The 27048-nt window shown below is 38.4% G+C and overlaps 4 protein-coding genes across 6 annotated transcripts; 1 reads left to right on the top strand and 3 right to left on the bottom strand.

The window, feature by feature from the left end:
• Positions 1 to 888: 888 nt before the first annotated feature.
• Positions 889 to 6493, top strand: gnat1 (guanine nucleotide binding protein (G protein), alpha transducing activity polypeptide 1). Its single transcript, XM_077573932.1, has 9 exons — positions 889 to 1110; positions 2325 to 2367; positions 2776 to 2917; positions 3002 to 3159; positions 3243 to 3371; positions 5035 to 5164; positions 5313 to 5466; positions 5584 to 5789; positions 6077 to 6493. Exons 1-8 carry the CDS (start codon positions 1005 to 1007, stop codon positions 5772 to 5774), a joined length of 1053 nt encoding a protein of 350 aa, XP_077430058.1. The 5' UTR covers positions 889 to 1004; the 3' UTR covers positions 5775 to 5789; positions 6077 to 6493.
• Positions 6494 to 7389: 896 nt separating this feature from the next.
• On the bottom strand, positions 7390 to 13703 carry edem1 (ER degradation enhancer, mannosidase alpha-like 1). Its single transcript, XM_077573931.1, has 12 exons — positions 13111 to 13703; positions 12338 to 12410; positions 12123 to 12226; positions 11255 to 11426; positions 10992 to 11175; positions 10247 to 10421; positions 10031 to 10151; positions 9777 to 9947; positions 8666 to 8739; positions 8499 to 8595; positions 8251 to 8433; positions 7390 to 8112 (listed from the first exon to the last, which is right to left on the bottom strand). Exons 1-12 carry the CDS (start codon positions 13554 to 13556, stop codon positions 8023 to 8025), a joined length of 1890 nt encoding a protein of 629 aa, XP_077430057.1. The 5' UTR covers positions 13557 to 13703; the 3' UTR covers positions 7390 to 8022.
• Positions 13704 to 14616: 913 nt separating this feature from the next.
• On the bottom strand, positions 14617 to 21103 carry arl8ba (ADP-ribosylation factor-like 8Ba). Its single transcript, XM_077574116.1, has 7 exons — positions 20960 to 21103; positions 18702 to 18782; positions 18518 to 18591; positions 15983 to 16076; positions 15839 to 15906; positions 15609 to 15679; positions 14617 to 15528 (listed from the first exon to the last, which is right to left on the bottom strand). The coding sequence occupies exons 1-7, from the start codon at positions 21080 to 21082 to the stop codon at positions 15479 to 15481; spliced, it is 561 nt and encodes a 186-aa protein (XP_077430242.1). The 5' UTR covers positions 21083 to 21103; the 3' UTR covers positions 14617 to 15478.
• On the bottom strand, positions 21087 to 26404 carry tnfrsf18 (tumor necrosis factor receptor superfamily, member 18). Of its 3 annotated transcripts, XM_077574115.1 has the most exons (8): positions 26269 to 26398; positions 26029 to 26163; positions 25798 to 25919; positions 25339 to 25390; positions 24759 to 24840; positions 24608 to 24678; positions 24183 to 24293; positions 21577 to 22741 (listed from the first exon to the last, which is right to left on the bottom strand). In XM_077574115.1, exons 1-8 carry the CDS (start codon positions 26279 to 26281, stop codon positions 22641 to 22643), a joined length of 687 nt encoding a protein of 228 aa, XP_077430241.1. In that variant the 5' UTR covers positions 26282 to 26398; the 3' UTR covers positions 21577 to 22640. The 3 variants fall into 3 exon arrangements, with proteins under 3 accessions (XP_077430240.1, XP_077430241.1, XP_077430239.1); XM_077574114.1 differs by lacking the exons at positions 21577 to 22741; positions 25339 to 25390 and adding an exon at positions 21087 to 21234 and having other exon boundaries at positions 25788 to 25919; positions 26269 to 26404; XM_077574113.1 differs by lacking the exon at positions 25339 to 25390 and having other exon boundaries at positions 25788 to 25919; positions 26269 to 26404.
• Positions 26405 to 27048: the final 644 nt, after the last annotated feature.

The raw sequence follows: 27048 nt of genomic DNA, 5'->3' as shown, positions 1-27048 counted from the left end.
GGTTAGGGTTTCAGATTTGTGTTTGAAGCCAGGACTGAGGTTTGAAATTAGCCTTCAAGACAGAATTAAGGTTTCAATTTGGGATCTCAGGTTTCGATCTTAAAATCAGGGTATCAAGACAAGGTCTAGGGTTTGAAATTTGGCTTTCATGCTAAGGGTTTCAAATTGGAGTTTGAAGCAAAGGTTAGGGCTTTGATCCAGGCTTTAAAGTCAGGGTTAGGATTTCAGAATTAGGGATGGACACGTTCGTTAGAGTTTCGCTTTCAAGTCTGGGTTAGGGTTTCAAAAAATGCTGGAGGTTCCAAAGTAGAGCATCAAACAAAGGTTAGTGTTTCAGATTTGTGTTTGAAGCCAGGGCTGAGGTTTGAAATTAGCCTTCAAGACAGAATTAAGGTTTCAATTTGGGATCTCAGGTTTAGATCTTAAAATCAGGGTTTCAAGACCAGGTCTAGGGTTTTCAAATTTGGCCTTCATGCTCAGGGTTAGGGTTTCAAATTGGCGTTTGAAGCAAAGGTTAGGGCTTTGATCCAGGCTTTAAAGCCAGGGTTAGGCTTTCAGGCTGGAGCCAGGATTCAAACTCGGAACATTCGAACAGCGAGGCGGCCATGCTAACCTCTCTCCTCCATCATGCCGCCCACATGCGGACTCATGCGAGCGACTGTGTGCAGCCTCATTGCAGATAAGCACTTGAGCCGAAGCTGATCTTCCGCTGAGCGCAGCAAAGTACCCCTCAAGACTCTCCGTCTGGTTCACCTGCGGACCCTCGCACCCCACAACCCCCCCCCAACCCTCACCCTCAACCACTCCTGTCCTTGCTCCTCATTGGTCGGCTTCGCCGTCAGGTGGGCAAAGAGGACGCCCGTAATCTCTCCTACACCGTCAAGGAAAATATTCCCAAAGTTGTTTACGGGTGCCGAGTCAGACCAGAGGGCCGATCTGCTTCTGGGTTGTTCTCCTGAGCGCTTTTGGCTTTGGCAGAGGGGCCGGAGCCGGGGACTAGCAGCATGGGGGCGGGAGCGAGTGCCGAAGAGAAGCGCTCCAAGGAGCTGGAGAAGAAGCTGAAGGAGGACGCCGACAAGGACGCCAGGACCGTCAAGTTGCTGCTGCTCGGTAAAGTTGGCAAGCGCTCGGCTTGGACGTGCTGAAGGCCCTGTAGCGGAGCTGGGAACAGTTACGGTGCATGAGGCCTGCTTATAGATAATGAGTGAATGAGTGATTTCAAAATGGAGGTCTCAATTTTCTCAGACAATCTGCAGACAGCTGATGATGATCGTGACAAACATGCAATTGGTGGCAATCTATGGTATTGCCAAGTTATATGTGTAAAAGAGAAAAAAAATATTGCAAAAAATAATAATAATAATAATAAACTTGTAGTACAATCATCATTTTGGATTTCAAAGTATTTCAATGAGGGGGGAAATGAAAAGTGGCATTGTAACTGTATTGTTGAATATGATTTTTTTTTTAATTCAAATCAGGTAAAAACACTACAAACTGAAACGTGTCAAATGAAAGACAAAAAGAAAAATCTAATGTTAAAAAAAGTCGTCAGAAAATAATTTTTTTTTAGAAAATGGACTTCAATGGAAACAAATGAAAAACATTAAATCTTCATTATAAAAATTACAAATATATATCAAATAAAAAAAAATTTTAAAAGGAAAATTAAATACAAATAATGATCAAAAAGTAATAAAAGGAAGAATACGGTACAATTTTCTGGTCTTAACATTTAACTTTTTTTTTTAAGTGTTTCAATTGGGGGTGGGGGGGGTCAATCTTTTACGTTCCAAGTATTACTATTAATAATAAATACATACATGTACACATACATACAATAACTCAATTGTTTATTTTAAATTAAGTCAATGCTTATTTTTTTCCCTTTTTTTAGTGTCAAATAAAGATTTTTTTTGAATTTTCATCAACTAATTCAGTTCAATTAAAAGTAAATTACATTTACTTTCACCATTTTTGAACTACATTGAATTAAATTCACACGTCAGCCATGATGTGATCACATGGTTCTACTGCAACATAGAAAGACATCATTATTTAAAAAATATATTGATATGGAATCCTTTCACTGTCATCGTATGACAGTCGGTGTGATCGTCTCGACGATGTAGGTCAGGGACACGAGCAAGTTTGTCCTGACATCAGCTTTGGAGCAGATTAGATGCGCTATAAGAAGCATTAAGAGCCATCGGCATTCTCCATATGAATACCATGAGCTCATCGTTATTGCCTTGCTAGTAATACCATATATGAAGTATTTGTCTTGTTTCCTTTTTGACAGTTATTATGTTTGTGTCGTGTAGGAGCTGGCGAATCAGGGAAAAGCACAATTGTCAAACAGATGAAGTAAGAATTTCCATTTTTCCTCTGGCTCATGTAAGTGCAATATTCGTCCACTAGATGGCCCCATGCAGGGGTCAGAAGTGGCACTCTGGACTTTTGAAGTTCAATTTGTAAAAAATAAAAATAAAAAATAAAGGTCTTTGTTATCTAAGTAACAGAATTTATAGGGGCCAAATTTGACCCCGTGGGTTCTCCAGGGTTAAAAGTTAGTAAAAAAAAATAAATCATACCAGACAAAAGTTTCGCCGATCGACACAAAATTGGGTTGTCTATCCTAACATGACGCATAGAAAAGTCTCAAGAACCCATGCCCAAATTTGTGGTAATTGTAAAGGTGTACCCAATAAAGTCACAGGTAAATTGCTTATCAGGCCACAGATACGAACCGTCACTTTTTTTTTTTAACTACAGAATTATCCACCAAGATGGCTACTCTCTTGAAGAGTCCATGGAGTTCATCTCTATCATCTACAGCAACACGCTGCAGTCGATCATGGCCATCGTGAAAGCTATGACCACGTTCAGCATCAACTATGGTCACTCAGATCAGCAGGTGGTAAAAAGCTGCCACGTACCACATTGTGAGTGCGTTCCAATGTGGTTGACCCGGTTTTCTTTTGGTTTCTTTTTATTACAGGACGACGCCAGGAAACTGATGCATCTGGCGGATACTATTGAAGAGGGCACCATGCCCAAGGAGTTGTCTGATATCATCCTGCGCCTGTGGAAGGACTCGGGCATCCAGGCAAGCTTTGACCGAGCCTCGGAGTACCAGCTCAACGACTCGGCCGGATAGTAAGGATCCAAATTTAAGATAAAAGTTGTAAAAAGAATAAAAAACAAGACAATGAGCTCCTTCCGAACTCTTTCTCTCTTAGCTACCTGAATGACTTGGAACGTCTGATCCAACCGGGCTACGTGCCCACTGAGCAGGATGTGCTCCGATCCAGGGTGAAAACCACCGGCATCATTGAGACCCAGTTTTCTCTCAAAGATCTCAATTTCAGGTGAAAGAAAGAAACACTCAACAGTGTCAAAAGCATACTTAGATATCATTTTGGGTAAACCCACTTGTCTCTTTGATAGAAGACTTCTCTCTGGACTACTTTCTAGGGATTAGAACCTTCCCAGGGGACAAAAAAAATCTTTTGGTACAAGAACCTTCTCTTGGGACTCAAACCCACTTTCTGGACAGCAACCTTCTCTTGGTATTCGAACTCTCTCTGGGGACTACAACCTTCTCTCAAGACTAGAACCTTCACTTGTGACGAGTATCTTCTCTGAAGAATACAACTTTCTCTGGGAACAATACACTTCTCTCAAGACTAGAATCTTCTCCCAGGACTAATACTTATATTCTGAACTACAACTTTATCTTGATACTAGAACTTTCTCTGGGGAATGGTACCTTTTCTCAAGCCTAGACCCTTCTCTCAGGACTAGAACCTTCTCTTGGCAGTAAAGCTTTCTCTCAAGACAAGACCCTTCCCCCAGGACTCAAACCTCCTCTGGGGGTTAAAAGCTTATCTCAAGACTAGAACCGTCTCTTGATACTAGAACTTTCTCTGGGGAACTGTACCTTTTCTCAAGCCTAGACCCTTCTCTCAGGACTAGAACCTTCTCTTGGGAGTAAAGCTTTCTCTTAAGACAAACACCCTTCTCCCAGGACTCAAACCACCTGCGGGGGTTAAAACCTTATCTCAAGACTAGAACCTTCTCTTGATACTAGAACTTTCTCTGGGGAACTGTACCTTTTCTCAAGCCTAGACCCTTCTCTCAGGACTAGAACCTTCTGTTGGGAGTAAAGTTTTCTCTTAAAACAAGACCCTTCTCCCAGGACTCAAACCTCCTCTGGGGGTTAAAACCTTATCTCAAGACTAGAACCTTTTGACAGGACTACAACCTTCTCTTGATACTAAAACTTTCTCTGGGGAACTGTACCTTTTCTCAAGCCTAGACCGTTCTCTCAGCACTAGAACCTTCTCTTGGGAGTAAAGCTTTCTCTTAAGACAAGACCTTTCTCCCAGGACTCAAACCTCCTCTGGGGGTTAAAACCTTATCTCAAGACTAGAACCTTCTGACAGGACTACAACCTTCTCTTGATACTAGAACTTTCTCTGGGGAACTGTACCCGTTCTCAAGCCTAGACCCTTCTCTCAGCACTAGAACCTTCTCTTGGGAGTAAAGCTTTCTCTTAAGACAAGACCCTTCTCCCAGGACTCAAACCTCCTCTGGGGGTTAAAACCTTATCTCAAGACTAGAACCTTCTGACAGGACTACAACCTTCTCCTGATACTAGAACTTTCTCTGGGGAACTGTACCTTTTCTCAAGCCTAGACCCTTCTCTCAGGACTAGAACCTTCTCTTGGGAGTAAAGCTTTCTCTTAAGACAATACCCTTCTCCCAGGACTCAAACCTCCTGTGGGGGTTAAAACCTTATCTCAAGACTAGAACCTTCTGACAGGACTACAACCTTCTCTTGATACTAGAACTTTCTCTGGGGAACTGTACCTTCTCTCAGGACTAGAACCTTCTCAAGAATAGAACCTTCCCTGCAAACTAGACCCTTTTCTCTAGACTATGCCCTTTGGGACCTGAACCTTCTTTCACTGCTATGGCAAATCTGCCACTTCCAATATGACAAACACACTGACATGGGCTTGTACACAGGATGTTCGACGTGGGCGGACAGAGGTCGGAAAGGAAGAAGTGGATTCACTGCTTCGAAGGGGTCACCTGCATCATCTTTATCGCTGCTTTAAGCGCCTACGACATGGTGCTGGTGGAGGACGACGAAGTGGTGAGATGCTTGGACATTGCGAGGATAAGGAAACGGGATACTGCTAAATTTGAATATTTTCTTTTATTTAAAAAAAAAAAAGTCATTAAATAGAATAATACTCTGCAGTGCTCAGACTTTGACCAAGGCAATCTCTTTTTTCCCACAGAACCGAATGCATGAAAGCCTGCACCTGTTCAACAGCATTTGCAACCATCGCTACTTCGCCACCACCTCCATCGTCCTCTTCTTGAACAAGAAGGACGTGTTCGTGGAGAAGATCAAGAAGGCTCACCTTAGCATGTGTTTCCCCGACTATGACGGTGAGGCCTTAGAACCAAGTACAAATTCTTAGTTACCGTACTTAAGTAGATCTGTCAGGTATCTGAACACATGTGACAAACAGCACTCCTAGCTTGCTTCCGCGTCGTCTCCTTCAGGTCCCAACACCTACGAGGATGCCGGTAATTATATCAAAGTGCAGTTCCTGGACCTGAACATGCGCCGGGATGTCAAGGAGATCTACTCACACATGACCTGCGCCACTGATACAGAAAATGTCAAGTTTGTGTTTGACGCTGTCACCGACATCATCATCAAAGAAAACCTGAAAGACTGCGGCCTCTTCTGAAGGATTTTCATACATGTGAGTCCAATCAGGGATTTAAGATGGGATTTGGGTATGATTTCTATGTGTTTTTGAAGCTTGGTTTTGGGTTTCAGGCAAGGGTTTACAAAATAATTTGAAGCCAAATTTAGGATTTGTTTGAAAGTTGGGTTTCACAGCACAGTTGGTGATCTGAATTGGGGTTTGAAGTCAATGTTTCAAATCAGTGTTAGGGTTTCAAGCCTGGGTTAAGCCTTAAGTTTCACTAGATTTTATAGCCCATTTTCCCGCCTAACCTCTGATTTTCTGTCTTACTGTTGTTGCAGAAATGTGTCATAATCCTCTCTGCGGACCCCGACGTCAACAAAGGACAGTAAACCTTCCCCTCGAAACATGTGTAAGAAGTCGTAGCTTTGACTTCTGTGGACTGAACAGGAACTATTAATCATCAGAATTCCCTCCAATTGAGTTTTTTGTTTTGTTTCTTTTAGTGGAGCTAACTTGGGAGGCTATGCAACGTGTAGCGGTTCTCTCTGACATGCACATACAGGTTTTGCACTTCAACCTCTGTTAGACTACAGTACTAATGGCTTTGTCCGACCATGTCATAGATTTTCCATTGTTAGATTGAATCATTTTAAATTGAAAAGTGAAAGTCTGCAACACGGTCGAGTGTTGAACAATCCCATTCAGGCATTACTGCGTAAAGGTAGACTCCACTATTAAAGCTTCTATAGACAACAGACTATGCCTCCTTTATTTTTAATGAGAAAGAATCCACAAAGTGGTGGAACCTTCTTCTGACCCATGAATGGTATATTGTCGGGGGTTGGAGGGACCATTAGGCAAGTTACAGGCAATTTCCTGGGCCCGCCCTCTAGAAAACTGATTAATAAAGTTTTCTCCTATTTAAATCAATTTTTGTTTTATCCTAAATTCACAAACTGCAAAATCTATCATGATCATCTCTGTAATATGCAAGCGAAGATTTGATTCGGGAAAACACATGGGTAAAAAAATTAAGGGTATAGAATCAAGTCAGAGTCTACGCAAGAGATTGTTTCAAATTAGGGTCTGAGGCCTAGTTTAGGGCTTTAAATTGGGGTTTGAAGTTTTTTTTTTTTCTCTCAGTATTGTTCATTCGGTAATTTTACCGATTTGACATGTCATCATCATTGCTCTCCTTTTTTAATTTTTTTTTTTTTTATTTTATTTTATTTTATTTTGTATGTGGGTGATTATGTGTATGTGCGTGTGTGCGTGCGTGCGAGTGAGTGTGTATTCATTAGTTCACCTAAAACCTATTGGAAAAAAAATCCCATACCGTTCACCTAAACCGAACACTTCCAGCCAGAGTCGTGAGGCCGTCAGGAAACCCGAGGAAGGACCAAAGAAAGGGGGTTTGAAGTTAAAGTTGGGATTTCACGCTGGAGTTTGAATTAGGGTTTCAGGTTGAAGATAAGGTTTTCTAGCCGGGGTTAGGGTTTCAAGTTAGAACTTGAAGCTAAGGGTAGGGCTTCAAGTCCGGGTAAGGGTTTCAAGTCTGGATTAAGGGTTAAAAGTTAGGCTTTCAAGTCCAAGTTAGGGTTTGATGCCAAATTTGTCTTATTACATTCGACAGATACACACTCAATTGTGCTCTGGTTCCTGTGCAACAAGTTTAATCAGAAAACAAACACATAAAATTGTGCCACTTATAAAGAAAAAAATACCTTATGGCCTTACAGGCAATAACGAAGACGTTATTTTGTGAGATTGTTCATTATTAGTTTTTCCTTAAACCCTGAGACAATTGCAGCAGATATGAAGCAATTTCAATACTCCTCATAAATCAGAAAAAAAAGCATGTAAGAAAATGTTTACAGAAAAATAAATGGCTTGAAATAGTAGTTGTAAACATCTGTACATGGAATTGCGAACACAAAATGACTGAAGGCACTTTTAAAACAGTGATCAAAATGTTTGCATGTGATTCTGTACATTATTACATCCAACAAATGAAAAGCAAGAAGCACAATTTAAAAACGGGGATACAGCCCTTGTGGGAAAGTACAAACAGGCACTGAATGCTTCATGATGTGTTAGAAGAGCTGTTTTTTTTTTCTCTTTCTCTAAAACACACGCATGCATGCGCACACACACACGCACACGGACACTCTCCAAACACTCCAAATTGGCTGACAGATCTGAACTACGGAAAAATTCAAAGTCATGGTCCAGCGGAAAGATCTCCGTTCACGCGGTAGCCATAGCGCACCCGAGCAAACGAGACTCAGAGCAGCCCTACCATTTGATCGATCTGCCTCATGTAGACGCTCTTCAGGGGCAGCGTGTAGCGCCGTGAATCAGGGACCCGGATGCACTGCAGTGTAAGAAAGGACCAAGACGCGATTAGCGCTGAGATATACTCGACAATGTTTTATGAAAAATTGTCATCATCCAGAAGGAAAATGTGACCACACAAAAAAAAACAGCAACAACCAAGACGGCGTTTCCTTACGTTGCTGGCGTTCCAGAACGGCTGCTCAGTCGTCGTCGTCTGCAACGGCGCGTCGTCTTCACGCAGACACTTGCCGCTCCGTCCTTTCTCTCGGAAGCGCTTGTCGACGGGCATCACGTGACCCTCGGTGGTGAAGATGTACTTGTTACCTGATTTGTGAAGCGGGTTGTCCTCATCGAACAGCTGCAGTTCAAATAACAACATGAAATTGTTTGTTTTTTCTAAATCGGGAAATTGTCAGCTCATACCAGAAAAAGGTATTTGCAGGTCTCGCTGAGGAAGAAACTCTCCATGCGATCTTCTTTGGATTTGTGCACAACGTGATGGAGGGTAGCGTAGCCACATCTGCAAATCACGCAGATTACGTCAATGTGGAGAAATGAAATGAGTTGGGGAACAAGTGCACTGTACGCACCTGACTTTGGTATTGTTCTCAAGGCTCTGAAGAATGTCCATTCCAACATGCAAGTAGAAAGGATTTTTGGTTGCCTGCAAAGGCAAAATGACATTAAATACAATTGGATGAAATTAGAGGTGCAACAATGAATCAATAACTAATCAATTATCAACTTAATTGGCAATTATTTTTGATAATCGATGAATTGCTTACTTTTTTAAATTCAAAATGCTAAAACTTCAGCTTCTCAACAATAAATATTATTTGATTTCCGTAAACCTCCATGAAAGTGGATTAATTATTTGTGTTGAATTAAAAAAAAAAAAAAAAAAAAAGCTTTTCATTTGCAAAACAATGATCAACATATTTACCTGTTTTCTGACATGTTACAGACCAAACCAGTAACGGAATCATAATCAATTTTATGTTTGAGCATTTTCAATTTGAAATAATGACATATTTTTGAATAAAAGGATTGAAATTAAAATTTATGTTATCCAATTCATCGATTAGTCAACAAAATAATCAATAGATGAAATCAACCTTAGGTGAAATTTGAATATTTCACTAGCTGAGATATTTTTAAGGAAAAACAATTATTTTATTGCAATATGTATATTTCATTATTATCAATTTTATATCTTTAAAATATTTTTATAAGAATACATATTTAAAATACAGTAATTCCTCATTTATCGCTGGAGTTATGTTAAAAAAAAAAAATCGCAATAGGAAAAAATACCACAAAGTAGTCATCTTTTTTTTTTTACGCTTATATTTAAATCTCCCGTCACACTTTTTATACTTTTCTCAGACAGGTGTTTCATTTCTTGTTTTAAACACTCATTATTTAAAAAGTACACAGCTGATAAAAAAATAAAAAAAAAGCAAAACTGCACACAAAAAATAACCTGCGAAACAGCGAGGCTGTGAAAGGTGAACCGCATTATAGCGAGGGAACACAACACTTTTTTAAATACAAATATATAGTAACATTATTTTTTTTACAAATATTTTATATTATAATTTGTTTAATATGGTAGTAATTAAAAAAAATAAGTAATATATCGCTATTAAATTGGCTTCTTTTTTAAATATACTGATTGTCAGGTAAGTGACGGTGGGTCACCTGGTAGAGCAGATAGGTGGACTCCACCAGCTCAGGTCTGAGCGGGTAAAAAAGGACATCGGGAGCCTGCCGCTGCCAGTTGTACCTCTCCGGTAAAGCCCCGAAGCGCTTCCAAATGGCGTAGTAGAAGGCGTGGAGGCAAATGGCGTTCTCCACATCACCGTTTAGCACCTAAAAAACAGCGCATCCAAAATAGTTTTCGTTAGACTTGCATCACAACTGTCAGCGTGCTTTTTGTGCACGCACACGCTGACCTGCAACCCAGGAAAAAAAGCCTGCAGGGAGTCTATCCACGTATTCATGATCTCGCCACTCATCATGTTCACGTTGACGTAAATGGGCGGGTCGCCTTCTCCTTCGTTGCACGACTCTCGCCTACGGGAACGTAAACAACGGCCTTGTAAGATGGCTAACCAGGCAAAGGTCAAGACGAGAGCATTTCAACCACGTTGTCAACGGGGGTCCCTCACCCTCGTCTCAGGTGGTTCTGGATACTCGCATAAGCGGCCTGGAACATGGCGTAGTCCTCCTTCTCGCCGAACAGGATGTACGACTTGAGCAGGTACTCGTAGAAGGAGTCCATACCGGCGCCCAGACCGCTCTGCTTGCCCACCCAGTGGCCCGTTTGGATGTTGACAATGTTGCCTGAATATGGGAATTTTTTTTAAACACTTTCCAAAATGTGACGATTGAGCTGAAATGTTTGAAGGTGCAATGGTTTCAACAGGTTAAATATGTAGAGAGATATAAAAGGATTTCAGTGGGATTATTTTCACGTGAAATGCAGAATTTTGATAAAAATGTGAAAAATCATTCCCAAAGTGATGCAATAGTACGAAGGACAAAAAGTAGACAATGACATTTCTGTGAATGCTCTTCAACATTCATAGTACAATGAATTTTTCGATCCCACATTTATCATTTATGTTGGGATTTCAACTTGAACTTCATGATATATTTTTTTGTTTTAATCTTTAAAATTTACTACTGTTCGCTCATTCAAATGATGTAGCAAAATATTTTCTGCTAACCTTATCAAAAATGCAATTTTTGATCCATGAACATAAGTTTTTTGTGTGTGTTTTTTTTCCCATACCCTGGAATATTTTTTCCATCCTATTCTATTGAACACCCCCCCTAGAATGGAACACCTGGAACCCAGTTGGGTGAGGTGAAATGCCTCAAAAAACAATTTTGATGACTGCTGCACCGTACCTAGCAGACCAGTTTCGCTGTTCCGGAGCTTCCAGAGCGCCCTGACGGCTCGTCGAGCCACAGACTCAAATGTGGAATCTCCGGTCAAGCGGCTGAGAATTCCAAACTCCACCAGTAGAGATCCAGCACCCGCGGTACACGTCTCGTTAATACTGCCAGACGGCACTCCGGTTTTTAGATTGACCTGAATTTGCGAAAAAAAAAGAAATCTCATGCGAAATAAGGAAGAGTGAATGCGAGGGCCTGAGGTGTGTGGAACTCACCCTAGGGTAGGGAATGCCCGTGCTTGTGTTCTCGAAGGCGGGCAGCAGGCGCACGGCCAAGTCGTGAGCCAAGTGCAGCAGTTGGTTGTCGTAGCCCTCAAAGCTCACCCTTCCGAATGGATGCTTGGAGTCCGTCAGCAGAATGTGAGCCGAGATGAGGCTGCCCAAAATTCTTCATCAAACGAACGAGGCAAATATTTTACACAGTTATTTTGGACTGCAGAGTTTCCAGATGATTTGTTAAGTAGTGAGATATAATGGAGAAATTGTTAATAAGGTCCATTTTTTCCATGCAGTGATACAGAGGGGTTCTGAAGGTATAAAAATAGAATGTTTGCATATAAACTACTAAGCTTATGTTGTATATCGGCTACTCTGGTTCATAAGTGTTTTGTTGTATTGCTGCTGCAAGTGGTTCAATTAAAATAGCAAATAGTGATGGTGAGAGTGGGCATTCTTGCCTCGTTCCCTGTTGAAGTGTAAAAACTTGGTGAGTTGATCCCATGTGTGATTATTGTGAACTCTGGTGAAGTGCAAAGAATCGTGATCCAATAGATGAATGACGCACCAAAACCAAATTAATGTGTTGAACAGGATGGGCTAGTTTTCTTCCTCAGATGCTTTTTTTTGTGTCTAATGATACAATTATTGTTTGGTTTGACTGACTTTGTGAAAGTTTTTTTTGGGGGGGGGATGAAGCCGGTTTGGTCAGGATGGTAGGTATTTCTAAAAAATATATGTTGTGTTGCAGATTGCCCCAGCTGGATCAAATAATGCCACTGCAAAAGGTATCTGTAGTATAAACATAAACCTAAGGTATTTATGAAACTAAATATGTATTGTTGAGTTGGGGTTTTGCAGCAGGTACCTGATGTTGGCCTCAAAAACCTGCACCGTTGAGTTCTTGTCAAAAGACACGGTGTCGATAACCAGCTCGACGGCCCGCTGGAACTCTGTGACATTTCCCAGCACCTGAGGGAGGAAGCCCAAATGACATGTTTGGCAACAATCAAATTCCAAAGAAAAACACTCCAGACACTTCTGCACCGGACTGTGTACAAAGAGAACAAATTAATTACATACCAGCAGTGTGTCTAAGACATCAATGAGTGTTAGCGAGTAGTTTCCCAGGACATCATTGATGTTGATGTTAGAGCTGTAATTCAAAATGTAATAGTCATAAAACAATCATTAACAAAGAATGTATGAATTTGACACTTGAAATGTCCATTCATCCATTTTTTTAAAACAACTTCACTCATTTGACTCGTAGGTAAGCTGGAGCTATCTTTGCTGACTTTTGGTGAGAGAAGAGGGCGAACATACATGTTTTTGGAGTGTGTGAGAAAGTCTGTAATCCAAGTATCATTTGTTCTATTTTAAATTGGCTATTAAAAAAATGAAAAGGTTACAAAAGGCATGCAATGGACTAATCTGTCTACTCCTTCTCAAAAATGTAAACATAAGCATTTGGTTGATGACTGTCTTACTTTCTGTTTCATTGCATTCACTGACAATGTGTCTATTTTTTTTTTGCATGCTTGTTTTATCTTTATACCCACAATTGCACTTATAATAACACTTTATTTATTTTGTATATTCTGGAGGGGGTGCGGGGCTTATGAATCCTTTTTAGTAGACTTATTGAAAGAAAAAGATACATTGAATGTGTATTTGGAAATTCCAATACTGTATTGCCTTAATTATAAACAATGTTAAGTCAGAATGTGTATGGGCCTTTATTACAAATGCAAATTATATACACATTAAGCGTTGTGTGCCACCCCAAAACGACGCCTGGTATTTTTCTCTGACTCCGCCACTGCATGGTATCTTGGTACGTAATGTCAACTCACGGGTTGTGGACGTCAGGACCCCTCCCCACGCAGTCAATTGGGTTGAGCTCGTCTTTGGGGAACGCATATTTCATGTAGTTGTCATAACCGAAGTAGAACATTTCTCTGGCCTTCTCCTTCATGGTGTCTTTCAGCGTTCCCGGGAAGATGCTGTATCTGCGGACGTAATCGTCCTTATTGCCATCGAAGAAGCTCAGGTAGGACCTCTTCGGAGACTCTCCCGCCACCTTGGCACAGGTCCCGGTGGTCTCATCATGTTCGTAGCCGCTTATCCGCTGGGACCACGAGTCGCCGCCTTTCCTCTCCCTGGTCGAGGGCTCTTCTGCGCCGCCGCCGTCGGAGTGGCTGGTGCCCAAGCTAACATACGCTCCGAGTCCGAAGGCGAGCCACAAGCTGACAGACAGCCTCAGCACGACCACACCGACTACTAACGACCGCCATTGCATCTTTACTCTGGCTCGCTGTTAAAACTCATAATTTGGGTGCGTACACCTGCTCAAAGTAAACCAAAACGATGTCGTGGACTCTACTTTTAACACAGCAGCAGAAGTCCCAGAAGAAGTGACAGTGAGTGCCCCGAATCACACGGTTCCTGTCAACAAACCAGCCCCGCCCCAAGATCGGGGCCTGTGATTGGATCTCATGTTATGACGTTGAACATGTTCTTACAATGATTTGTCCCAGCAGCTGTCAATCACGGAGCGGTGTTTAACACGTTTAACATGCGAGCCAATAGGAATCAATTGTGTGACCGCTTACACGTCGCTTTCATTTACATCCGGGGATTCTTGGGTGTTTGAATCATAATTCTACAATTCTAACTTCTATAACATGGAACTTTTTTTTTTTAGTGCTGGCCATACACGGACTCATATATATGAATGGACTAACAATGCCGCTTACTCGCCGTCGAAAGTGAAACCAGTAAACCACGCGGCGGCCATTTTACGTTGCCACAAGTAAGCTCCAGCGATTTTTTTCTGTCTACGGCAAAAATTCCACCGCGTATGATATAGGGTTGTACTAATAAGCCTGGGATAAGCGCTACGAGCACATTTCATCGCAACGAATATGATTTATTTATTTTTATTTTCTCTAATATTACTCCTAACGCTGCTCAAAGATTCATCTGCATCATGTTGTCAGAACCATCAACAATCAAACGAAAGGAAAAAAATTGCTATGAAATATAAACATTTGAATGGTCGATGCAAAATTCGTTCTGAGATTACTCTTACAACACAAGGATCCTTACGTAAAACACACTGAGAAGTGTTTTCAGCAGAAAAATAGCATGTTAGTACCAGCGGCAACGTAAAATGGCTCCCGTGGCAATTTTTTTTTTATGGTCCGTGGTGCGTCCAATAACAAATAATAAACCAATTCATCCTCTTCCTTACCTTTAAGTACTTTGAAAATGAAAACTATATGTACATTTCATTAACTACTTTTTTATTTAAATATATGTATATTCATCAAGAATTAATGAGATAAGCAGATTAAAAATACTGTATATTTTTGCTAACCAATTTTATTTTGTTTTATTTTTTGGGGTGTGAAGGAGGGTCTAAATTATTGCAAATATATTACATACAAGGCTCCTGATAATGCAAAAGCGCAGCCCAAATTAAATAACGTAGTGGGCCATCTTTGGCCAAGTTTACATAACATGCTTTGACACCAAAACTCAGTTTAGTTCACATATTAAACAGCAAGCCTTTAATTGAATACATTGAAGTAATTGGTGTCTTTAATCCCCCCTTGGCACATACCTCGCATGCCGCGTTGCTGCAGATGAGACATTTGCGCAAGGCACTTTAAATGTTGCCGCTCTCACGGTGCAAAAGGGATCGCTAGGAGGCTTCTTTTTTTTTTTTTTTTTTACAAAGCAGAGTACAGTTTACACAACACAACCCTGCAGCAGACGTCCTTTTTGATCATTCAGACTTTAAATAGAATACCATATTCATACGCGCAATTGCTATTAAAAATCATACAAGCTGGATACGATTTGTACAGACCTGCTTGGCTGCTTAATTATCACAAATAATATACATGGAGGGGAAAATGGATCCGCCCAAAAATAATAATAATAATAATAATAAAAGGCTGCTTTACCATTTAAACCAAAACATTATCATAAGTCACATCGTACAAATTTACAGAACAAATAATGCCAATTACATGTCATTCATTTGGTATCAGGATTACATTTTGGGGTAGTGCATTCCCAAAGTGTTTGTGGTACAAATGGAAAAAGAAAAAAAAAAAGAGCAAAAGAGTGCATCTGACGAGTTAAGGACACATCCGACGTGGCATGACGGTAGCATGGCAAACAGCTGGCATCAACATCTCCCCCTCACTGTTTTCAGCTCCTCCGGGACTTTGAGTGCTGAATGAGCCACTGAAGGGTAATATCTGAACACACACACAGAAAACAAACATTCTGGATGATTGCACTTTTTCAACGACAGAACTTTTTTTTTACCTCGACTCACCAATGTTGTCTTTTTCTTTGCAAGAAACTGAGTAACAGCATATCTCCCTGTCCTGAATGGCAGCCAGATTCCTACAAAAGGAAAATGATTCATTCATACAAATAAAAATGAAAATATGTACAGGGCTTAAAAAATGTACAAGACCAGATTGTTATTGTGACCTTGGATTTTTGCCAAGTTTGAGCAGAACTCTGTCGTAAACCGTGTAGCCCCCTCTAGTGTGGACTTACATTTTCTCAATCAGCTGCTTTTCATCTAAAGCGGTGGGCAGGTCTCTTTTGTTCCCCAGAACCAAAACCTATCACAACAGACAAGTCATGATTGGTGGAACAGGTTGTCATGGTTTAGTATAAGGAGTGAAAATGAACACTCACGGGGATTCCTTGCAACTGAGGTTTGTCTAATAGATTGTGAAGCTCGTTCCTCGACGCCTCCACCTTATCTCGGTCTGCTGCGTCCACCATGTATCTGCAAATGAGCAGTACGGTTTATTTCAGCATCTGAATCCATCACCTGGTTTCACAACGGCTAATTTCGAAAAGTTTAGGCCCCTCACACTCGAACAGAGAGTACATGTCACTGTCGATTGTCGAGAGTGTGTGTCGGGATTGTGGAAAAAAGATGATGCAGTTCTCAGGGATGTGATTTGACCAAAGTGAAATTATCTGAACATTTAGCCGGGGGTCTGGGGGCCGCTGGCACCCAGCTAGGTCCAGGGCAGTGCCCTGGTGGGGGGACAAGGGCCCGGAGCTCATGGGTTTTCCGTGTTTTTAAGTACTTTCAATGCACTCACATGACAAAGAAATAGACAAAACAACAGCATAAATTTTCAATGTATATGTGTTATTGTTATTGTTCATACATTTTTAGACTTTCATACCTTTCTGTCAAATTCCTGACATTTTTGGCAATTTTGTGGACGTATGGTAATTTTCTGCCTCTCTTCTTCCTTTTTGTGGAGATTTTATGGCTATTTTTTCTGCCTTTTTTTTGCTAGCAATTTTCTCACACTTGGCAATTTTGTGGACATTTTAAAGTAACTTTCGGGATCTTTTCTTTTGTTTTTTTGCCATTTTATGGTTACTTTATGAACATTTTCTTTCTTGCCTTTTCTTAAATGTATTATTTTGGCAATTCCAAAGACATTTTGTGGTAATTGTCTCCCTTCTTTTGTTTTTGGACATTTTATGGTTAGGCCTACTTTTTGAATGTTTTCTTTTATGACTTTAAAAAAATAATAATAATTCTGACATTTTTTGCAATTTCATTTTATGGTAAATTTCTGCTTTCCCTCTTCCTTTTTGGATATTTTATGGTCACTTTGCGGATATTTTTAGGTGATTTAAAAAAAAAAAATCCTGTACCTTTCTTCTCTCTCAGACAAGAGTATTCATTCTTTAAATCTGGACGACTATTCCATGTCTGTACCATGCTTCTCTTACCCAAACATCAGTTTGGATCAGGGCTGGACTGGCTGTCATACAGGGCAGATGCCTGGTGGGCCGGCCTCTTTTGGGGCAGATGCAGTGCTTTTTAATGATTATTTTTCTCCATTTGACCCCAAGAGTACAGTACACAGGGATGTGATTTGACCAAAGTGAAATTATCTGAAAATTTAGCCGGGGGTCTGGGGGCCGCCAGCCCCCCGGAGCTCATGGGTTTTCCGTGTTTTTAAGTACTTTCAATGCACTCACATGACAAAGAAATAGACAAAACAACAGCATAAATTTTCAATGTATATTAAACTATCCCATATAAAATGGCAGTTTTAGTCAACTCAAAATCAGTCACATTCAAAAACATTGGACTGCCTTTGCTTTTAAAAACTATCACTGAGAATATCATCATATCTAACTAATGTGATTACTAAGTTAACACATAAATAATGTTGAAGAGTTCAAATTTCATGAACAAATAATTGTATCATGACCAAATGAAAAGTAACTCATATTAGAGCATACCACAAATGTCTTTGTTATAGCAGAAGATGTTATCTGTCGGAGTCATGTGCATACACAATGAACTACTTAAAAAAAAAAAATCTGAATTTTTTTTTTGGGGGGGAGATAAAAAAAAAGCGGAATTCCGCGAATTAGCGGAAAAATCACATCCCTGAGTTCTTTTGAGTGAATGACGGACGCCATGTAAAAAAAAAAAAAAAAGCCACAAACGTTCACGCTTGATGATACACTTGATAGCTATGATGTAGATAGTTTTACCTTGAAGAGATTATTTCCATCTATTTAATAGGAAATATGTATTCCAAATACAATTCCCAGATGTTCACAGAAGTAGGGAGAGATCAACTTTCTGACTGAATTATAGGCACTGATATTCAGCATTCAGCAATGCGCTAACTTCAGGGAACTATTTATTTAAATTTTCACTTTAAATCAATAAAATAGCTTTCTTCACTTTTAATAAATACATCATCTTTTCACTTCACTAACTTTATAAGATATGGCGCTGACACTGAACTCCCTGCACTTTTTGCTTTTGTGTGAAATTAAAACATAAATAAATGAAAGTTTAACATTTCAGACATACTGACATTTTGGAAATAATTATTTAAACTTTAAGGCTATATTTACTTATTTAGGTTTTCATTTAACTTAAGAGATGCTGGTGACCCTGAAAGCCTCCTGCACTTTTTGTTAGAATTTTAAAGCAAAGCTATCTATGGTCGCTATGTCTAAAATTAAGTTATTTTAACAAACATGTTTAATGGCATTTCAACAAAGTTAAGCGTTAGAGCTGATTTATTTTATTTTTTTAATTTGACACTGATATTTTCCCTTTTATATCGACTCCAAATATTGGTTGACTACTAATAGTACACAATAACACAATAGCACTGGGAAAAAAAATACTGGTGTATCACAGGGTAACCTCCCAAGTACTGTACTTACACGATGGCATTTACGCCTCGACAGTAGCGCTCCCACATGCTCCGAAACCGCGGCTGCCCTCCGATGTCCCAAATCTGCAGAGAAAATGTGTTGCCATTCTATACGACTTTCTCTTAGTAAAAACAACACATGGATTTATTTATTTATTTAAAAAAAATTTAAGCAGAAAGCTGGAAACACCTACCTTGATGGTGACATTTCCTTTGGTGACCTTCCTCATATTGAAGCCAACTGTGGGAATCATGTCTTCGCTGAAATGGCCAGACTGAACGGAGACACATGGATAAATTGGAGGAAAATTCGTTACTTTTGTTGACAGGCTATGGGTTAAATTAACAATCAAATAATCATTCACTATGGGTGGAATGAAATTAGCAATCAATTGTTGATCCATCCACCCATTTTCTATGGCCCTTGTCTTGATTATACTGAGGAAAAAAAGGTTATACAATGTTGCAAAGACTTTTAAAAAATTGCTCTAATTTGTTACTGCTATTTTTTAAGTACTGTATATGTTATGTTGTGATCACAAAATTGGCCCATTTAATTATTTTGGCCTGCGTAAGCACGACATCTAGTGGTCATACAGACACACATTACAACCACACACAAACAGCACATGACCACACGAGGTCACCTGACACAGATAAGTGGAACTGAATGCAGCAGTCTTATGACTGGAGGAAGTTCCACAAGCACTTGCAGGGTGGAACGGAACCCCAATCCGACCAAACATTTCAGGGTCAACGACGTATTTCACATGACTTAGACAAAAAGGTGCTCATTTTTGTCAATTTAAAAAAATAATAATAATAATAATAATAGAGTGAGAATTGTATTTGTCCTTGCAGGATTATAATGTGTATAATAAATTAAATTAACATTAAATACTGGTAGTACCACATCAGATTAAACGACTGTTAGAACGACTACTACTAAAACTGAAATATTGAGCCATCACAGAAGTTGCAATGACGGGACGGGACACATGTCAGCTTCAGGAAAAAGAGGTTATGTGTATACATTTATTTATTTATTTATTGTTTTTGTCTTATCACTTAAACTGTTTGTATTGTAAATATACTTCTTCACTCTTGAAAATGTAAAACTCAAGGGCCCAAAAAATACACACACACAAAATAGTGTTATCTTGTAAAAATCAAAATGAACTTTTTTCATTTTTCTTCAAGACTGACTTTTCTCTCATAAAATTACTTGAAAAGATGACTATGATCGTAAATTTTTACTTTTTTCTTGAAATACAAATTTCCCCCCCCAAAAAATATTTACACTACTTTATTCATGTAAAATTCTGACCCTAATGTTGAAAACGTGTTTTCCTCGAAAATATCTGACTCATAAAAACACGACTTTTTCTACATCCTACTTTATTTAATAAAAATACATATTTTCTTATGGAAATATGACTATACTTGTAAAATGCAGACTTTTATCTTGAAAACCCAAAATATATTAATTCACGTAAAACTATAATTTATCTCAAAATTGAAACGGTCCTATATTTTTTTTTTTTATCTGAATATTTTTGTAAAATTGTAATTTTAATCTTGAATTTGTGTCTTTTTTTCCTTAAAATTGTTATTTTATTTTTTTAAATATAGGACTATTCTAAATAATAAAAATAATAATAACAGTCTTTCCCCCAGCGTTTATTATATATTATTAATTATATATTATTATACTCTCATAAAACGCTAATCTCAAAATATCACATATTACACTTTTAATCTGGAATTTTTTAATGTCAGTTTTGTTAAATATTAGATTAAATTCTTGTAATATTGTGACTTTAATCCCAAAAATATATATACACAACTTTTTTTGTGACAATAAAACTTTATTCTCGTAAGACATTAATCTTGAAAATGTGCCATTTTTAAAAACCTACTTTCTTGAAAATGAACTACATTCTCATTTTAAAAAAAATACAATCTTAATGTTGCATAAATTACTTAAACATAAATAATTTATTATTTGATAATACATAGCTTTGTTTTCATAATACAATCAATTTAGTCTAGAAAATGTAACATTTTAACTTTATAATATATATATATATATTTCACTTTATGTGTGTAATTTGTATGTAATAAAGTCAGAATCGCGTTTTTAACGGGAAATTGAAACGTTTTACGTTTATTGGTGACAGCTTTATTCTCGTCATAAACTCAAAAGCCAAACACTTTAGCTTATCGTGTTAGCAAGCCTAACTCATTCAACTCCGAACAATAAATGAGACGCTTTAAAAATATATATTTTTTAATGAAGGCTGGACCGCAACGGCGTAATATTACATGATGTCTGAGCCGCAGAAAAGCAAATTAAATCGACGATCGTCTTACTAGTCATCGTTCTCCCATCATTAGCGCTAATGCTATTAGCATTAGGCTAGTTAGCTGTAGCTAGCAGGTGAAGACTTACGGCGATTACGTTGACAAACGTCGTTTTCCCCGAATACTGAAGACCGACCAGGGTCAGCTCCATCTCCTCCTTCCAAAACAGGGACTTGAACCAGTCTAGAAGCCGGTTTATTAGCGCCAGCATCTTGGGAAGTCGGTGGTGGTTCGCCTCTTCCCTCCCTGTCAGATGTTTAGTTGGGCTTTTCCAGCTCGGGAGGGGAAGGGAGGCGGGGAATTGGGAGTCACCCAGCCCGTCATGTGATCACCAGTCTGGCGCAGAGGGGTGAGCTAGCGCCGCTACAGGCGGAGGGAGGAAGCACCAGGGCGAAGCTCATTACCAGGCCAGCCCGCATTTCAAACAATTTATCTCACTAAACAAATGAAAACAAGTGAAATGTGGTCTACTTTACATAAAGTTCAGTTTTGGACTTGTTTTTGAGGAAAATAACCCAGTGTCCCATAAGTCTGTCTGAGATTCAGATGACCCCAAAACCTGTCCAAAGCCAAAATTGATCACCGGCCACACGACATCCTGCTTTGGGTCATTGTGATGGTGAGAAGGCACAAACAGGCCACCATGGAAGCCACTGTGGACTCAAATTGGGACCTCTGACTCCCGTGGTTTGTCATGTCATGATAAACAGATGTAGCACTTGCTGTCAAGCAGGTGCAAGTGTACAGGATGTTAATGATGTAATGCCCCAGCTGCTTAAAATAATAACAAAAGGTCTCTTTCTATCATCTTCTCTCTATCGCAGGTGGGTTTGGAATGTATCCCTGATATGTATGGGGATTCACTGCATTTATTATTTAAAAATGGGTATTTCAAATAATAATAATAATAATTATCTCAAAAGGTCAGTTTTAACCTGTCTTAACCGCCTTCGCGCCAGTAGCAGCCAATGTATTTTCTACACAGCGAGCACATATTTTTTTGAACACAGGAAACCAGGGCGACACAAACACTTTTTTCATGTGTGGTTGGAGAACATTTTTCTTTGTATTGCGTTATAAGACGAAAAATGTAACCACTTCCTGTGAGCTCTTTCTTGTCTCCATGCACTATTTTCTTCACTAAATAATCATTGTATTGGGCTTTGTTTATTGTCTATTGTCAAACTCCTCTAGATATTATCCTTTGAATTAGATATGGATTAAATCTGACTCTTGTTTTCACTTTGAAGGCATCAAGTTACCTATAAATAAAATGTGTCAAGCTTTTTTTTTACAGAACATCTTCACCTGAAGGGCATAGTTCGTAGCATTACCCATTCATAATTATATAGCCGACAGCTACATTCGAGCACAACGCCCAGCAGTATATTTATGTTTAAAGTCGTATATTTTCCTGATGAAAGTCGATTAAAAAAAGTGTGGTCTTCTTAGTTTGGCTTCATTACACATTCCTGGTTCCAGGGTCAAATATAGGCTAAAAGACTGCATTTTTGCTGCTGAACTTTTTAAATCAATTTCAAGTAACAGTAATCTGTTAAAAATAATAATAATTTCAGCTTTTTTCCAATGTTTTTTTTAACATAATCATAGTACAACACGCTCTCTTGCTGGTGGCATAAAACAACAAAAAGTACATACAAATGAACAAGCACAGTATAAAAATATTTACAAGACTTTTGTCACTCGAGGTATGTAATATTTGTGTGGTTCCCAAGCCAATACAAGTAAATACACTGGTATTGTTATCACTATGACAAGGTGGTGACTATTTCATAGGGGTTTCTCTTGGAATCGGTCTGGCTCATGTGTTGCTGGTGCCCGGTTTCCTCCATGATGGACAGGTGAGGGTCTGAAGCACACATAGCGGGAAGCTTGATAGTAAACGGAACTTCAGCATTTTCCAATCCAAGTCAGCATTGTCGGTTAAGATTTAAAAATCAATAGAGATGTTAAGCATTTGTAAAGATGATGAAAATCAGTTAAGATTGAAATTGGTGTTGAAAAAATCCATGAGGATGTTAAAAATAGGTTATGGTGTTAAAAGATGTTAACTCATTCACTGCCATTGACGGCTATAGACATCAAAAAATTATTTTATCTATTTCTATTCGTTTAACATTTTTGTCCACTTTTGTTAAAAAAATATTGTACATTTAGACCAGATATAAAATTTGTGATTAATTATGAGTTAACTATTGAAGTCATGCGATTAATTACAATAAAAAAATAATAATCGCCTGACGCCCTAATTTTAATAATCTGTTATTTTTTTGAAAAAACATAATTTTAAAAACGAAAAGAAAAGATTATTAAAAATTACGTTTTTGAAAAAAGATTATTTTAAAAAAGAAAATAAAAGATTATTAGAAATTAGGTCGTCAGGCGATTACATTTTTTAATTGTAATTATCAAATTACTTCAATAGTTAACTCACGGTTAATCACAAATTTTATATCTGTTCTAAATGTAGAATAACAACTTTTTTCTAGGTTTTCGTACTCTTGTTAAAAGTGGAAAAAATTTAAACTAACAGAAAAAGCCGTCAATGGCAGTGAATGAGTTAAAAACTGATTATGATGTTAAAAATGGGTTAAAATGTTACAAATTTGTTAAAATTTTATAAAGCAGTAAATCTTGTCCCATTGGAAATCTCTCTCTGCTCCTCCTCCTATCACAATGTAGCATCAGATTCTTTGAAAAATAGCAGCATTAGTGAGCCTTTACACTTTCGGACACTAACGGTTAATGGATCCTCTCACTGGGTGATATTTTATTGTATTTACCTATTATTATCATTGTGATTATTATTTATTAGTTTTTCATTGTTTTCGTTTTCTTTTTTGTCTCGATTTTTAAGTTATTCGCTTTATGCACTGTCTCTGTTTCATTCTATTGCTTGTGTGTTGTCTACTACGAGCTCTGAATCTTTGATTGCACATTTTGTACCTTCTGCTTTTAAAACAACAAAATTCAATGAATTTAAAATCATTAAAAAAAAAACATCTGTAAAGACCTTAAATCGTTTAAGATGTAAAAATCAGTTAAGAAGTTCAAAATCAGCTAAGATTTTTTTTTTAAATAATCAATAAAGATGTTAAGACATGTACAAAAAAAAATCTGTTAAAATGTTGAAAATTGGTTCGGAATGCTCAAAATTGGATGAAATTATTAAGACGGTGAAAATGGGTTGAGTTTAAAAAAAAAAACGATAAAGTTGAATCAGTAAGAAGTTACACAGCGGTTACAATGTTAAAACTTAGTTAAGATGAGAAATTAAAAAAAATACTTACCTGCTTTACATTTCTTTGCAACATTTATACACGTGTGAGACAAGATCACAAGAAGAACGAGAGCCAGCACAGCACATCCGACGCCAAGGGACACAAAAAGTGCATCTCTATCTGGTGAGGAATCAAATCATAGTTCAGCTGAAAATGCATTATCGCAAACGTCAACATGAGAGAAGTGAGGATCTCAGGAACTGAGACCAAGTCAAAGCCAAGTTGGCGGGAATGCAATACTGATGCTACCCTGGCTCATTTGCACGAGACAGACCGCCACTTCAAAACTAGCTCATTTCAGCGTGAATAAATACGTTTTCAATGCTTATGTTGGTATTGACTTGTCTTTGTGAAAGTAAATTTAGAGTCGCAAAATACAAATCATGCCAAAAGTTGTCCAAGAGCAAATTTGGACACATTTTGCATCTACATACCATGTACGCCACAAACTGCATCATGCGTTTTGTTTCCTGGAAAGTTCACCACAAGTCCTAGCATGTTGCACCTGTTGACCAAAGAACATACTTTTTAACTGCCATTCGGTAATGTATGTATGTCATTATAGCTTGTCATGGATTTTCTTACTGTGTCCGTGGCGTGCAGTTATTCATTTTCACATCCAAATATTCATGATCATGGCATGGCTGGCACTTGAACCACATTTGACCTAAGCAGATCATAAAGGTTCAACTTTCACACCTCTGCCATCAACGGTTGTATTTTACGGGTTTATACTGAAGTATATGATGGCAAAATGTTGTTCGATAATGTTTCGGCAATTAAATGTAAAATGTTTACAATTATCTTTTGTTTCATACTGTATGGCAGTTAAAAGTCAATCTCAAATGGGAGTGACAAATAACTTCAAGCAAGCATGCTTTGCCACTTAAGCGATAGAGATTTTGTTTCCTCACTGTGATGTCATTCGATAAGCTCCCAAGGGAGTGACAACATTTGCGAAGAATGAATCCAAAATTATTTTTAAAAGTTTAATATATCCCTGGAGAACCCACGGGGTCAAATTTGGCCCCTATAAATTCTGCTACTCAAAAAACGAATACCTTTTTTTTTTTTTTTTTTTTTTTTACAAATTTAACTTCAAAAGTCCGGAGTGCCACTTCTGACACCTGCATGGGGCAATCTAGTGGATGAATATTGCACTTACATGAGCCAGGGTGGTGGTGACAAGATGGCTGGCAACATGCTGTTTTGTTGAGCTGGAAATAAATCCAAACAAAACCATCTTCTCAGCAAACCATCATATGGTAAAATTGTGTGGGTTTTTTTTGTTAATCTATTTCATATCATGTTGCAGAATGCCTAGGAGTATGTTTTATATATATATTTAGATAAATTAGCAACTCTGAGCTAGTTAAAAAAAAGGGTTAAAATTGAAAAAACATATATTTTGGTGTTCCGTGAACTTATAGCAGTCATTTAATGTATAATTCATAATTTTCCAAAGAAGAAACGGGTTCTTGGATTCTCCAGGGTTAAAGTCTGGAAGGGATATTTTTTTAAATGTCTTTATATGGCTGCCTTTCAACTACCCCTTCTGGTTCTGGACTCTTGACAATTTCAAAATGATCCCAAAGCTCAAAACATCAGTCTTACCTGTACTCACCGCCTTCTCGCCAACATCGCATGTGTTTTCCAAACACTTTGAGCATGCGTCATCGAAACACAAGAAACCAGGGCGACACGAGCACTTTGCGTTTGTGGTTGGAGAACATTTCTTTTCATAATCTGTCCAGAGACAATAAATCCAACCACAACCTGTGAGATCTGTCTTACTTCCGTGCACTACGGTTTTCTTCACAAATTGGTTGGCATCACTTTCTCAAGAAGTTCTTACCTCGGTGAGCTCCTTGGCACGACTGACATGGCCGACATTTGTTAAAGGCACTGTATTGTGAAGAGAAGGATTTGTCTGGACATGGGCGACAGACGGTTTTTGTTGTTTTTGTGCAGAAGTCCTCCAGATAGTGTCCTTTGAATCAGAAATAGATTTGATCAGACTTTTTGTGTTCACTTTGAAGGCATCAAGTCACCTGTGAAAAAAATGTTTCAAGTTGATTTTTACAGAGCATCTTACCTGGAGGGCACATTTTGCAGCAATTACCATTCACAGCGATCGTCCGTGGATCAGAACAGCTTAAGTCTGCTGCATAGTTGACAATACAAATGCACAAAGCATAAAGACCTGCTAAGGAGGAGTGGAGAGAGACCATCATTGACAGCGCGCCTCTTATGCGTAAAGTTTTTATGGTGACTGTGGGAGGAGTCTTGGCTTCCCACTGTGCGGAAAGTGATGAATATTATTCATCAGACTGTAAAAGCGCCAAACAAAAATACATAAATAATAATAATGAAAGAAAAAAAATCAGTGCTCAGTGCATTTGTGATAGTCTGTTCAGTTTGTGGGGAAAGTGCCTAGATGGATGTAAATGTGATATTTCACCTGGTTATTGTTTATCAGCAAGCAGAGAGTCTATTGAAAATAATATTCTGTATTTATATGACAATAAACCACATGTAACATGTCATTACAGGTAGGTGACAATTTAGGTATGCCTAAATATTGGGCACTAAATATTGTATAGTATAGTATAAAGTATAGCATATAGTATCTCTCTCTGTCTTATATATATATATATATATATATATATATATATATATATATATATATATATACTAACATCATTTGATTGGCTGTAGAATGTGTTTTTGTCTGGTGGAAATAAAGCTTTATATTTTTCTTAAGTATTTGTTAGACATGCATGTAGTTTTGCTGCAGTAAAGTTTCTGTACTTTTCAAAAGCGACTATAACCCGATACAAACCACAACTCACGTATATTTCCTTGAAGCCCAACA

This window comes from Vanacampus margaritifer, chromosome 8 (genome assembly GCF_051991255.1).
Source record: "Vanacampus margaritifer isolate UIUO_Vmar chromosome 8, RoL_Vmar_1.0, whole genome shotgun sequence".
NCBI classification, from domain to species: domain Eukaryota; kingdom Metazoa; phylum Chordata; class Actinopteri; order Syngnathiformes; family Syngnathidae; genus Vanacampus; species Vanacampus margaritifer.
The sequence above is the reverse complement of the archived record's forward strand: the minus strand, read 5'-3'. Positions and strand labels throughout refer to the sequence as shown.